This window comes from Mobula hypostoma, chromosome 14, assembly GCF_963921235.1.
Source record: "Mobula hypostoma chromosome 14, sMobHyp1.1, whole genome shotgun sequence".
In the NCBI taxonomy this organism is placed as follows: Eukaryota; Metazoa; Chordata; class Chondrichthyes; order Myliobatiformes; family Myliobatidae; genus Mobula; species Mobula hypostoma.
Window position 1 is genome coordinate 16,523,571 of NC_086110.1, and position 15,055 is coordinate 16,538,625.

Genomic DNA, 15,055 nt, shown 5'->3' on the forward strand with positions numbered 1-15,055 from the left:
ACAGTCTAAATTCCAGGCAGAAACGTCTTTCAACATTGACTCTGAATGTCCTTTTCCTGCCACTCTTCCCTTCTCCTTCTCCTGCCATTGCTTCCTCTCCTCCCCTGCTTCTCCCCCTTTTCTCCTCTCTTTTCTCCTTGCTCCCTCTGCTCGTGGTCCCCAGCCCTTTGAGACTCTCTGATTTGAGAGGCTGAGCTGCATTCTGTAGAGTGCAGTGACCACGAGCCACTGTGGTGCCGAGCTCCTCCAGACTGCTTCACACACTGAAACGCTTCATCAGCACGCCTGGAGCTATCACCGAGGCTTTTGTTGTGCTTTGTGGATCCACACTGGAATCAGGAGCCAGGTGGTAAGGGAATCGATCACCCCTTTGGTTTAACAGTGACCCAGGAAAGGGGGGCACAGCTGGGTTACAGGCAATGGAACACAAGGAGTATGCCATCGGAAGTAACCTTATTCCGATGCAAATTACCTCAATTAACGTCGTGCATCCAGTAAGTAATGAGCATTCAGCTTTTAACACTGAGGACACCACTGTCAACACCCCTGTGTTGTAAAGGAATCAGCTTAGCTGTCAACTGGTTGGTAAAGTAGTGTTGGAGCTGGGTAATCTGTAGTTAGTGTCAGGGTCATTGTTGGGTAACTTGTAGAGATAGTTAGTAACAGTATGAGTGATGAATAATCAGTGTTCATTTCTTTACTGCTCCACGCAGAGATAATTAGAAGGTTCACAGAAGAGACTGATCTGTGAAACACACAAGCTGCTGTGTGGACTGAGGTTACGACAGGGTGCAGTCTGATCAGTGATACTCCCACAGAACTCACTGGATGGGGTCACTCACCTCATCACACAGTAAAGGAATACTGTGATGGCTGAGAAGACAGCAGAGATTGCACAGCCAGTCACTGTGATGTACGTTAATGATATCACATCTTTTTCATCCAACGTGTTGTTGTCCAGGCGTAAATCCTTTGAGAAATAATGGTGATTGTGAGCAATGATTAAACCTGTTCTCAGTCTAATTTGTCTATTCCTGGAGGTAATTTAAATTTTTGAAAATAAATTTGGTTGAAAATTAACAATGCCTGAAATGCGTCTGATGTAAACATGAACTATTCTCAGGAAATAGGCGTCCCAGACAGCGGATCTGAACACATCTGCTGTTCATGCTGAAATGAGACCACATCTCTCAGTGAATAGTTTGGTCACAAAAGCATCAGATGCTTCATCCAGATCGCCACATATAACATGAAAATTACGCACCCAACACCAACCCTTGCAGAACACCACTAGCCTACAGTGGCTAATCAAAAAAGCTCCCTTTATTCACGCTGTCTTCTGCCACTCAGTGTAATATTCATGCAAATACTTTTCCTGAAATACTATATGCTAGTTTCTTGTTTAGCAGCCTCCTCTGTGGCACCTTGTCAAAGACCTTCAGAAAATCCAAGTAAAGAACATTAATTGCTTTTGCTCATTACTACTTCCCTAATGTCATTATCCAGTGTCTACTCGCCTCACTTTTACTTACTATAAATCTGAAAAATCTTTTGGTATCGCTTTTTATATTATTGGCATACTATATATCTGCAAAAACTTTTGGTATTTGCTTTTATTATTGGCTAAGTTATCTTCATATTTCATATTTTCTCCCTTATTGCGTTTTAGTTGCCTTCTGCAGATTTTTAAGATCTCTAGATTCTCACTAATATTGGCTTTGACTTCCCATGTCAGCCACAATTGTCTTATTCTACTTTTAGAATTCTTCTTTATCCAGATGATATGATCCTGTATATTTTGAAACTCTTCACTTTGCTCCTCTACCATCATCCCTACTAGTGCCCCCTTCCAATCAAGTTTGGCCAGCTCCCCTCTCACACCCCTGTAGTTATCTTTACTGATGCATCTGATTTTAGCGTCTCCCTCTCAAATTCCCCACAGATGTACCCACACTTCCCAGTGGGCCAGATGTGAATGGGATCAGTGTGAATGGGTGCTGGATGGTCAGCATGGACAGTGCACCCACTGACCTGTTTCCTTGCTGTGTGACCCCATGGTCACTGCTGTGCCCATCACTGAACAGCAGCTGCAAGTTCCAAAGGCAACACAAATTCCAGTGGCTATTCTCCCTGACCTCATTGAAGGTCACCATCGATAAAATTCTGTCTTGGGCTGGACCTTGTTGGTATTCATGTCTTCTCTTGGAGTGGCACAGAGCTGCTCATGTTTTTGGCCAAGTGCGGACATTTGCTGTATCATTAACCAATTCTCAGTACTGGAATGACTGCATCCTGACAAGGGATGGGAGATTGGATGGCTGAGTACTGTGTGGGTAGACATATTCAGGTCAGCATATTTCCACAGCGTGATTTGGTGAAGCAGCTGACCTTGAGGACCTCGAGGGGTGAGCAGGGCTGGCTGAAGAAGATGAAGAGTTGAAAAAAGGAAAGAGGAAAGTGGGGAGTTCAGTGGCAGAGCTAGTAGATCCCCTGTCTCGTAGCTCCAGTGACGCAGGTGAAATCCTGACCTTGGGAACCGTCTGTGCCAAGTTTACATGCTCCCCCCCCGAGGCCACATGGATTTCCGTTGGTTCCCCTCATGTCCCAAAGTCCTGCAGGTGGTAGGTTATTTGGCCACTGTAAATTTCCCCAATCTTTGGGTGAGTATGGAGGAACTGGAGGGGGGAATTGCAGCAGGAGAATCTGGGGGGATGAGGGGGTTAGGGGGAGAATATTATGAGATTATTATAGGTTGGTGTAAATGAGTTCTGGGTGGTCAAATCAGACTTTCGCTGAATAGCCTGTTGTGTGCTGGAGAAATCAACGATATAACTCAGTGAAAGGGACAGACAGCTATGCCTTCTACAGGTGACCGACATATCTTTATTTGGGGGGGGGGGCGGGGGATGGAACAAAATGTGAAACCTACCAGCAGCACAGCAAAGAAGGTGAGGTGGTCACACACACAAATGGTTTGATTAGCTTCAACTGTTGTCTTACAGCCCGTGGAATTCCAGGAGTCTGAGATGTTTTCTGTAACGTTAATTCAGGGTTTAAAGATTACACTGTAACTGGGGTTTCCAACACTGACTGAAATATTTGAACTGGTTTTCAGCTTACCGTCGTCATTTTCAAACAAGAATACACATCGATGTGATCCATTCTGAAAGATATGTATTTGTTTAGTTAGTTTGTGTGTTACCAGAAACCTGTTGCAATGACTGTTCAGCAATGTATGTACCATTGTGGGCACCAGGGTCTGTACAAAAGAGTCCTAGTGCTACTATAGAACTAAACTGCTGATTGATAAGACTGTACAACTGACCTGTCCCACTTGTCTGCTTAACTGTTTTTACTGTGATGTAAAGATCAGCAATAATGTTACTTTCTGATGTTGTTAAAAGACAGAAAACAAATTCAGAAAAGTCTCAAGAAATTGAGAGATGCTCTCAAAATATTGATGGTGAATCTCAGACCTGGAGTTCTATCAGGGGTGGCACAGTAGAGCTGCTGCCCCACAGCTCCAGATACCTGGGTTTGAATCTGGCCCCAGGTACTCTCTGTGTGGAGTTTGCAGGTTCTCTCTATCACCATGTATGTTTCCACCAGGTGCTCAGGTGTCCTCCTACATTCCAATCATGTGCTGGTTGGCAGATTAATTGGTCTTTGTAAATTTACTATGTCTTCACATATGTTGAAGAATCTCGAAGTGGTCAGGAAATGCAGAGGAGGCTTGACCCAAAAGCAGAGCGGTGGAGACAATGTAGTAGTGAATGACACTTTACTAATATACTTTTAAATAACAAGCCACGAGGGGCCACAAAACCAGAGAGAACTGATACCTAACGCACAAAGGTAACAGAAGTTTGGGAGAAACAGGATGAGGCTGGCTAGTTTGATGGGTGAACAAGGACAGGGGATGAGTGCTGGGTTTAAATAGGCTGCAGGTTATGAGTTGGAAACGAGTGACAGGTAAGTCCTGTTAGCTGGTTGGAGACTGGAGGTTCCTGTCTGTGCAGGCCAGATGGGGGTGAGCTACTGAGAATGTGGGAAGGACAAAATATAGGAGAAATGTGGAATAATTGATGATTGGTGCAGACATTGTTGGGCAAAAGGCTTGTTTCTTTGATGTATCTCCTTAACTTCATTCCACCCAATGCAATTATAAAGTGGAATTAGATGTCTTGTTCTGTGCTGTCATATTGTTCCTGCTTTACTGCACTGAAGTCTGAGAATTGAAGCCTCCAACTGCACCCAAACTGATTCATATCAATTTGATTATGTTAGTGTTAACAATGCATCAACAATAATGTGCACGGATAGAAATGAACTTAACAGCTCAATGTATGGGAATTAAATAAAACCATCAGACCATAAGACATTGAAGCAGAATGAGGCCATTTGGCCCATCAGGTCTGTTCCACCATTCCATCATGGTTGATTTATGATCCCTCTCAATCCCATTCTTTTGCCTTCTCCCTGTGACCTTTGACACCTTGGCTAATTAGCAACCTAACAACCTCTGGTTTAAATATACTCAATTACTTGGCCTCCATGGCCATCTGTGACAATGAATTCCACAAATTCACGAGCGTCTGGCTAAAGAAGTTCCTCCTAATCCCTGTTCTAAATCGCCATCCCTCTATTCTGTGGCTGTGCCCTCTGGTTTCAGATTCACTCTCTGTAGGAAACATCCTCTCCATATCCTGTTTAGGTTTTTCAATATTCAATCGGTTTCAATGTGATCCTCCCTCATTCTTCTAACTTCCAGCCAGTACAGGCCCTGCTCCAGCAACACTGCTTATGTGTGTAAACTTTCATTCCCCGAATCATTATCGTGAACCTTCTTTGAACCCTTTCAATGCCAGCAGATCTTTTCTTAGATAAGGGGCTCAAAACTGCTCACAGTACTCCAAGTGCAGTCAACCAATGCCTTGTAAACCCTCTGCATTACATCCTTGCTCTTCTATTCTGGTCCTCTCAAAATGAATGCTAACATTGCATCCCTCCACCTATCTTTGTATCATTTGCAAACATGGCCACAAACCATCAATTCCATCATCCAAATCACTGACATGTAGTAGGAAATGAAGCAGTTCCAACACTGACCCCTGTAAAAAACCATTAGTCATCAGGAGCCAACCAGAAAAGGTCTCCTTTATTTCCATGCTTTGCTTCCTTCCAGTCAGTCAATCTTCTATCCATGCTCATATCTTTCCTGCAATACCATGGACTACTATCCTGTTAACCAGCCTTATGTGCAGTGGCTTGTCAGAGACCATTTGAAAGTCCAGGAAGACAACATCCACTGACTCTCCTTTTTCTACCCTGCTTGTTATTTTCTCAAAGAATTCCAGCAGATTTATCAGGCAAGATTTCCCCTTAAGTAAACCATGCTAACTTTGGGGTATTTTATTATGTGCCTCCAAGTATCCCCAAACCTCATTCTTAACAATAGATTCCATCATCTTCCCAACCACTGAAGTCAGGCTAATTGGCCTATGATTTCCTTTCTTCTGCCTCCCTCCCTTTTTGAAAAATAGAGTGGCATTTGCAATTTTCCAGTCCCCCGGAATGATTCCAGAATTTAGTGATTCTTAAAAGATCAACCTCTTTCATAACCCTGGGGTGTAGTCCACCTAGTCCAGGTGACTTGTCTACCTTCAGTCCTTGCAGATTCCCAAGCACTTTCGTCTGACTAGTAACAACTACACTCACTTATGCCCAGACACTTTTGAACTTAAAGCATTCTGCTAACATTTTCAGCAGTGAAGACTGATGCAAAATACTTGTTAAGTTTGTCTGCTATTTCTTTGTCCCTCATTCCTTCCTCTCTAGCATCAGTTTCCAGCAGTCTTATATCTACTCTTGCCTCTCTTTTACACTTTATATATTTGAAGAAGCTTTTGGAGTTCTCTTATCTTATTAGCTAGTTTTCCTTCATATTCCATTTTTTTCTCTACTTATGGCTTTTTAAGTTGCCTTTTCTTGATTTTTATAAGCTTTCCAATCCTCTAACTTCCTACCAATTTTTTGCTGTATTATATATCCTCTCCTTTTCTTTATGCTGTCTTTGACTTCCCTTGTCAGCCAGGGTTGTGTCATTCTCTCTTTACAGTACTTCTTCATCTTTGAGATGTATCTTTCCTGTGCCTTCTGAATTGCCCCCAGAAACTCCAGTCACTGCTGTTCTGCTGTCATCCCTGCTAGTGACCCCTTTCAATCAACTTTGGCCAGCTGGTTTCTCATGCCTCTGTAATTCCCCTTATTCCACTGTAATACTGATACATCTGGCTTTATCTTCTCCCTCTCAAACTGCAGGATGAATACTATCATATTACAAGACTTTTATAGGGTGGTTTATTGATACAAAGGAGCTGTTTACAGGTTGTTTTGATAGAATGAACTAATGTGTAAATTAAATGTTAGCCAGGGTGGTTAGTGTTTTGACTTAGCTGACAATTCCGAGTAGAAATACTTTACTACACCAAATGAGTTGTTACAATTTGTGTCTGGGTAATAAAAAGATAAACTTTAATTGACCATAAGACCTTTCACCATTCTAGAAAGATTTTTTCTGAGTTATTGTCAAAATACTTACTTTCATGTTTTTGCCATGATTAATCTTAATCATCACACCTTCTGTTAAATTCTGAATGCTTGTGTTTCCCACAGTAATTCCAAACACTTGGTCATTTAATAGTGTGTTATTATTTTCGTCCTACAGCGAAATAAACCAAGAGTCCTTTCAGCAAGGTGCAGTGTTGAAGAACAAAGCATCAGATATTTTTCAGAATTTTCACTATTTTTAGAGATTTTTAACTTTGGACTATATTTTGCCCAAAACATCTGGCCAAATTTTCTCCTCTGACTCTGGTGGACCATCACAAATTAGACTGAGATCCAGATTCACATTGTTTCAGAGTTTACTTCCTCTCAGCCCAACCAGGAACCACAAGGAAAGGCATTAACATGGGAGGTGGTGAGGTCACGGGAGAAAATCATTCAAACTGAGGACTGACCACCACAGGCACCTGGCCCTTTTCAACTGAATGGTAGCAATGTAGGCTGACAACAATCTCATTTCATTTCAAGTGTAAATTTATACAGACTACAATGACACTTTTGAACAATTTACCTCAAACAGTTCGCTGTCATTAAATACAGTGAAAATGAGCCTTGAAAGGTCATTCTGTTGCTCTTCAGCTCTCTCAGATAGCTCAGCTGGAAGGATCACCTCGACATCAGCATCCTGATTATCGGTGGTTCGTTCACCCACCTATACAAGTCAAAGGGAAACCATTTCACCATTCACTCTGTGTTCTGTTGATAATAGGTACAGATTTAACATCACTTGATCTGATTGTAAAGTAGGAAAGACTTATAATTATGGAGTAATACTGCATGCAAACAGGAACTTTGACTCAACTTGTCCAAGCCGACCATGGTGCCCACTAATTTGTCTCAATTTCTCACAATGGTCCGATATCCCTCTGAACCCCCTTATCCACATACTTATCCAAATGTCTTTTCGATGTTGTTATTATACTTGTCTCAACCACTTTCTTTGGTGGCTTAGTCCATAAATGTATCACCTTCTGTATGAAAAAAATTGTCCCTCAGGTCCCTATTAAATATTTCAACTCTCAACTTAATCCCATGCCCTCTGATTTTTACTTCCCTTTCCTGGGACAAAGACTGTGTTCACCCTATGAAAACACATCATGATTTTATGTATCTCCATAAAGTCACTCATCAATCTCCTTCATTCCAAAGGAATAAAGTCCTAGCCTGTCCAGTCTCTCTCAGGCCCTCTATCACAAAGAAAAACACACTGATTTATCTTGATAGAAACATTTAAAATGACACATAAATATCATATGTTGCTTCTTTTAGGCAAATTTCCTTTCTGTTTTGTTAACCCAAGGGACGTTCAATGAGTGATCTAAAGATTGGTTGTATATGTAACTCCAGCATAGGTGGACAGCTTGTGAGTTCCTTGTACTTACCCACAGTGAATTGGCAATCAGTCTTATTCGTTGTTTTCTGGGGATTCCCTTTTTTCTCAAAACTTTATATTTTGTGTGTATTTCTATGGCATCTTTCTTTAATTCCTCACATAAAAATAACATTTTGAAGCATTTTCTTCTGAGTCTGTGAAACCAGAAGACATGAAAATGTATAAACAGTAATGTAACATTTGAAATTACGGCTGTCTCAGCGGATGGGAGAGTAATTTACGGCATCTCAATTCAGTCTTTTCCTCTTTAATCCCTTTCACTATTCTCTCTACCTCTCCCAAAGCTCTTCAGTCATATTGATGAAAGCAGCTACAATCATGTGATTGAAAGGGCAGGTGGATTCCAGTGATCAGTGCATAATGAACAGAGTAAAGTTTAACAGCCCATCCTCATCACTGATGCTGCTAGATTCACACACACACACACACACACACGCAGCAGACATAACACACGCAAGCATACACTACATACAGATACACACACTACATAGAAACATAGAAACATAGAAAATAGGTGCAGGAGTAGGCCATTCGGCCCTTCGAGCCTGCACCGCCATTTATTATGATCATGGCTGATCATCCAACTCAGAACCCAGCCTTCCCTCCATACCCCCTGACCCCTGTAGCCACAAGGGCCATATCTAACTTCCTTTTAAACATAGCTAATGAACTGGCCTCAACAGTTTGCTGTGGCAGAGAATTCCACAGATTCACCACTCTCTGTGTGAAGAAGTTTTTCCTAACCTCGGTCCTAAAAGGCTTCCCCTCTATCCTCAAACTGTGACCCCTCGTTCTAGACCTCCCCAACATCGGGAACAATCTTCCTGCATCTAGCCTGTCCAATCCCTTTAGGATCTTATACGTTTCAATCAGATCCCCCCTCAATCTTCTAAATTCCAACGAGTACAAGCCCAGTTCATCCAGTCTTTCTTCATATGAAAGACCTGCCATCCCAGGAATCAATCTGGTGAACCTTCTTTGTACTCCCTCTATGGCAAAGATGTCTTTCCTCAGATTAGGGGACCAAAACTGCACACAATACTCCAGGTGTGGTCTCACCAAGGCCTTGTACAACTGCAGTAGTACCTCCCTGCTCCTGTACTCGAATCCTCTCGCTATAAATGCCAGCATACCGTTCGCCTTTTTCACCGCCTGCTGTACCTGCATGCCCACTTTCAATGACTGGTGTATAATGACACCCAGGTCTCGTTGCACCTCCCCTTTTCCTAATCGGCCACCATTCAGATAATAATCTGTTTTCCTATTTTTGCCACCAAAGTGGATAACTTCACATTTATCCACATTAAATTGCATCTGCCATGAGTTTGCCCACTCACCCAACCTATCCAAGTCACCCTGCATCCTCTTAGCATCCTCCTCACTGCTAACACTGCCACCCAGCTTCGTGTCATCCGCAAACTTGGAGATGCTGCATTTAATTCCCTCATCCAAGTCATTAATATATATTGTAAACAACTGGGGTCCCAGCACTGAGCCTTGCGGTACCCCACTAGTCACCGCCTGCCATTCTGAAAAGGTCCCGTTTATTCCCACTCTTTGCATCCTGTCTGCTAACCAATTCTCCACCCACACCAATACCTTACCCCCAATACCGTGTGCTTTAAGTTTGCACACTAATCTCCTATGTGGGACCTTGTCAAAAGCCTTTTGAAAATCCAAATATACCACATCCACTGGTTCTCCCCTATCCACTCTACTAGTTACATCCTCAAAAAATTCTATGAGATTCGTCAGACATGATTTTCCTTTCACAAATCCATGCTGACTTTGTCCGATCATTTCACCGCTTTCCAAATGTGCTGTTATCACATCCTTGATAACTGACTCCAGCAGTTTCCCCACCACCGACGTTAGGCTAACTGGCCTATAATTCCCCGGTTTCTCTCTCCCTCCTTTTTTTAAAAAGTGGGGTTACATTAGCCACCCTCCAATCCTCAGGAACTAGTCCAGAATCTAACGAGTTTTGAAAAATTATCACTAATGCATCCACTATTTCTTGGGCCACTTCCTTAAGCACTCTGGGATGCAGACCATCTGGCCCTGGGGATTTATCTGCCTTCAATCCCTTCAATTTACCTAACACCACTTCCCTACTAACATGTATTTCGCTCAGTTCCTCCATCTCACTGGACCCTCTGTCCCTTACTATTTCATATACATGAACATATCAAGTACATACATGCACATACATAAATGTATATACATTTATAAGCACATACACACACACACACACACACACACACACACACACAACGCACCCATCATTGGGATAGATCAATAATTGTCATGGATCTTAACGTAACATGACTATACGGCACAATTACCAGATGCCCTCATCTGGACAAGGACCAGTAGATCTGTGGACCGAACAAAACTCCTCCCATCTCTAAGGATGAGTGTTTACACTCCCACATTGATACCTTGACAGAACCTTCACACAGAAATATAGATCCACAAATGCCTTGTCAGATCAGGTGAGTTACTTCCAACATCACCATCACTATTCCGCAGGTGAGTCACTGGTTCTATCATGTGTGCTTGAAGAAATTAGATCTATACACTTTGGATAACGTAGACTGATGTTATGGAAATGATTAAAGATCCAACAGAAATAGAAGATGTTGAGATGTTTCCACTGGTGGGAGAAACTGCAGCAAGGGGATATATCAGATTTGTGAATGGTTATTTGAAACGGAATTACATAGCAACGTTTTCTTGCAGAAGATGTAAATCTCTGGAATACTCTATCCTGGAGGTTGGTAGAGACTGGATCCCAGGGGATACTTAAAGAGGATGTAGATACATTTTTGAGAGAATGGGAAACTGTGGGGAACTAGCTGAGAAGAGGCAGATTAACCATGTTCATATCGAATGGTGGGGCCATCCTGTGGGACTGAATATCCTATTGTGTCCCTTATGATCAAAGTAAGAGCATTTGTATTCTCTGCGATGACACAATTGCATTTCTGTGCCTACCAAACGCAATTCCCTCCTCTCTGTTGTTCTGTGAGAAAATTTATACCAACCACTGGTGACATGGGTACCTAGGGTTTGGTCAAATGTCCTCTTCCACTGGCCATCAATTTGGATATGTGTGGAGCAGGACCCCACAATAATTTAACCTACTGCTTAACATTGAAAGAGTCTCCATATCTATGATTTCTAGCAAGCTCCTACCCCCATATTCTGCCATGCTGTGTAAACTGAGGCCAGTGTCAAGAGGTCGTTTGAAGGTGAGGCTAATTGTGCTGGATTCTCTCGTATGTGCAATCTCTATTAAGGTTCAGTGAGCGGCTATGAGGAAGCTGATGAATGATCTTATCCACCCCCACCCAGAGCACTGGAGTATCTGAGCAACCCAGGCTGAACCAAGGATCCTTCTTGTAATGTATCATCAACAGACTCATCCCCAGTGTATTGGTCATTTGGGTGATGAGTAATCTACACTTCAGACTGTTGTAAACAAGGTACAAAATACATCACACATGATGAGAACACAATTCTGAAATTCATCTCTCCTGATCACAATTCTTCAGCTGCAAATCTTTATAATTCACTTCTAACATCAGTAGAAAAGATAGTTCAATTAAAACATACTTCCTGGGCCATTTCTTTTTCGAATTTGTTCGTTGATTGGTCACATTTAGAATACCTGAAATGAAATGGTAGAAAAATTTGTTGTAAGTATTTCAGAAATAATTTGTGTTCCTGTTGCTTTTCCTACCCACACTTTTCTCCTTTGTTAGCCAGTGATTAAACAGGCCATCAGTTCTATATGTTTTGTACTTAGCATTGAGGCCAGGTTTACATAGAGTGCAATCTGTGCCAACTGCAAGGAATTGGAATTTGTTGGACAAAAGAGCAAGAGAGTTAAGTTACTGAAAGACAGGTAAGTGTTTCACCAAAATTACAGTTACAAAATTACAAAATTGAGGAGAAATGATCAAGTATTTAATCACTAACCCAGAATCGAACACAACCATGACAAGGAAAGAGTGGTTCAGTTAAGGATACAAATGAAAGATCAGCATCTTTATGAAAGAGAAAGGAGAGTAAAATATTTCTTAGATCATGGCTGGGTAACTGGGAACTATTCCTGAAGATATGGGAATTTCTGCTCCTTGTGTCTCCGGATGCCATACTGCACAGGCAGTGCCTCTGATTGATCACACTCAGGTTTAAGATTTCAGAATCCCCGTGGAGGATGAGGGAGATTGAAATTCCCGGATCGTATATTCCAGGACGTTGACTAAATGATAGATCAGTGGTGGTTTGAAGGGTAGGGAGAGGTGGGTAAAACAGCAGCAAACATTCTCAATTCAGTACCCAACATTAGAGACTGATGGAGATGAGTGCAGAGTGGAGTGCAGTGCAGATCATGGCACCGTGGACAGTGAAACTACACGGGGAGCACCACAAAGGGTACAGCTGCAGCTGTATGCAGAAATGCAGTGAGAATTAATTTAACTAAAAAAAACAAACGTATGTAAAGTGTCGGACAGTTGTAGTGAAAAATAGCCTTACTACATACAGTGGTTGCTCAAATCATCTGTATCGTTCAATGAGCCCCTGCAGTATGACCTGCCCACAAAGTGTACAAATCCACAGAGAACCAGCCACATGGTTCTACTGAGTTTGCATTCATCCCTCAATTCTCAGACCTTTGCTGCAGTGAAACTATTCATCAGCCTTTTACAATCCCAATAAACCCAGAACATTTCTTATGGTCAAACCACCAAGCAGGGTAGCATTGCCTCAGGAACATATTTCACTGGGCTGGCTGGTAAAGTAACAGGATGGAGAATGGAGAGCGATAGTCGATTATAGATTATTAAATCAGCTCACTCCAGTGTATGGCCGAACAGTCTGCTGTGATAGACAGCAGAGAAACAGCCCCGACAAATAATCTCCAGGAAGAAATTCACTGAGTGGAGTAGCTTCTGTTGGGACAAAGGACTGATGCAGCCATTAACTTTATCTGAGAAGAGAAAATGATTCCTGGGAAGGAAGATTCTCCGATGCTAAGGTACTCTGTGCAAGATCTACACTCTCCACAAATTCAAAACTTGAGAGATGATCTCTTTGGGATGTGTGAAGTTCTTGAATGACATGCCATTGTAGAGCAAAAGAAAACAAACTGCTACAGCAGGGGTTCCTACATTTTTACGGCATCAACACCTTATCATTAACCGAGGAGACCATGGACCCCAGTTTGGGAACTCCTGTGTAAGCGGAACTCAGCAGATCAGGCAGTATCTGTGGAGGGAAATGAATGGTTGAAATTTTGGGTTGAGATCCTCTGGAACTGAAAAGGTACAGGGGAGATAGTTGATATAGAGGGGTGAGGGGAAAGGGCAGAGCAAAAGGTGGCAAGGGATAGGTGGGTCCAATTGAGATGGAGTAATGAGCACATGGAGGAGGCAAGTGTACAAAGAGCGACAGAGGCTTGAAGGGAACAGGTGATGGAATCTGTCAGGAGAGGCAGGTGGAGCATAAAACCCAATGAGGAAGGCAGGGAGGGGAGATGGGAACAGTGGGGGGTGGAGAACCAGTGGGAGGAGTGTGAACATGATGTGCGGAGAAGAGGAAAGAAACAAGGTGAAAGGAGAAAGGTGGTTAGGTTAGGTATTTGTAGAATAAAAGTAAATTTCCAGCATTTTCTGTTATTCTCTCAGTTTTCAGAGAAGCATCAGCACTCTATTTTTTTATTTTTATTGACAGCAGGAGTAACTGCTGGAAGTTGCATTTGGAGCAATCCTGGAAGGTATTCCACGGGCTTATTTGATTTGTTAAAATGAATATTGCGTTGGCGCGTGGCCAAGTGCTTAAGCTGTTCGTCTAGTGATTTGAAGGTTGCTAGTTCAAGCCTTGGCTGAAGCAGTGTGTTGTGTCCTTGAGCAAGGCACTTAACCACACATTGCTCGGCGACGACACCGGTGACAAGCTGTATGGGTCCTAATGCCCTTCCCTTGGACAACGTCGGTGGCATGGAGAGGGGAGACTTGCAGCATGGGCAACTGCTGGTCTTCCATACAACCTTGCCCAGGCCTGCGCCCTGGAAAGCTTCCAAGGCCCAAATCCATGGTCTCATGAGACTAACAGATGTCTATAAAAAATGAATATCCTACTGATCAGAACTACAGCTCTCAAACACAGCAGTAAATGTTACCTAACACATTCCTCAAAACTCCAATGTTTTGTGAACATAATGATTTACTCTTGCACAAAAGGAGGACATTTGGCCCATTGGGTAAATACTACTGCTCAAGAAGTCAACAGTGGACACTGGGCTAATAAATGGTGGACTTACACATGTGGGCTAATTGCAAATTAAAAACTGGCAACTTTCCTGTTTCCAAAGAAAATGATTGAGCAGAAACATTAATTTCATGGATCTCTTCACAGGAAGTGTCCCTCCTGTTGGCCAGTATTTTCTGTTTTTATTTTGGCTTTTCACCATCTGCAGCATTGTGATTTTTTGGTGCAGATCCAGACACTCTGGTTAAGGATTTGGGAAGAAGGAGAGAGGCCCAGAATCTGCAGGGACTGTAGCAGCAATCTTTGGTCGTGTTGAGTGACAGTGGGAGGGGATCACTCAGGAGATTAGTGTGTGAAAAAGCACTGACGATATGCTGCATTGTAGGAAAGATTCAGTCACCTTACGTACATGGTCACAGTTGGTGAGTAGATGGATCCCACCTGCCAACCAGAACACCACTGACCTCACATGTTCTGCACCATACACCAAAATGCCTGAGGTGGGATCTTACTGCACAAATATAGAGGTCATTTTCCTCAGACTGCAATCACTTCCAAAAGTATTTCATTCTGATTAACTTTGATAAAAATCTGTGGCTGAGAAAAGGGATTCATAATGGCAAGATAGCTGAACTTTCCTGAATCTGTGATTTGGTATTCATCATTAATTTGGTTAAAAGGGAAATGTAACTGAAAGGACTCAAAGTGCTGAAAGTTTCTCATGATGTTAAAAATTTAAGTTACTGACCTTGGCAC

General features: G+C 42.4%; 1 protein-coding gene across 1 annotated transcript in view; it reads right to left on the minus strand.

Annotated features, from left to right (window-relative positions):
- LOC134356594 (adhesion G-protein coupled receptor G2-like) overlaps nt 1-15,055 on the minus strand; it is a 36,050-nt gene that overhangs the window by 7,471 nt on the left and 13,524 nt on the right. Inside the window, exons 2-3 of the mRNA XM_063067554.1 lie at nt 2,930-3,033; nt 843-970 (exon numbers count right to left, since the gene is read on the minus strand). Coding sequence (XP_062923624.1) covers nt 843-970; nt 2,930-3,033 — 232 coding nt within the window. The remainder of the gene's footprint in view (nt 1-842; nt 971-2,929; nt 3,034-15,055) is intronic.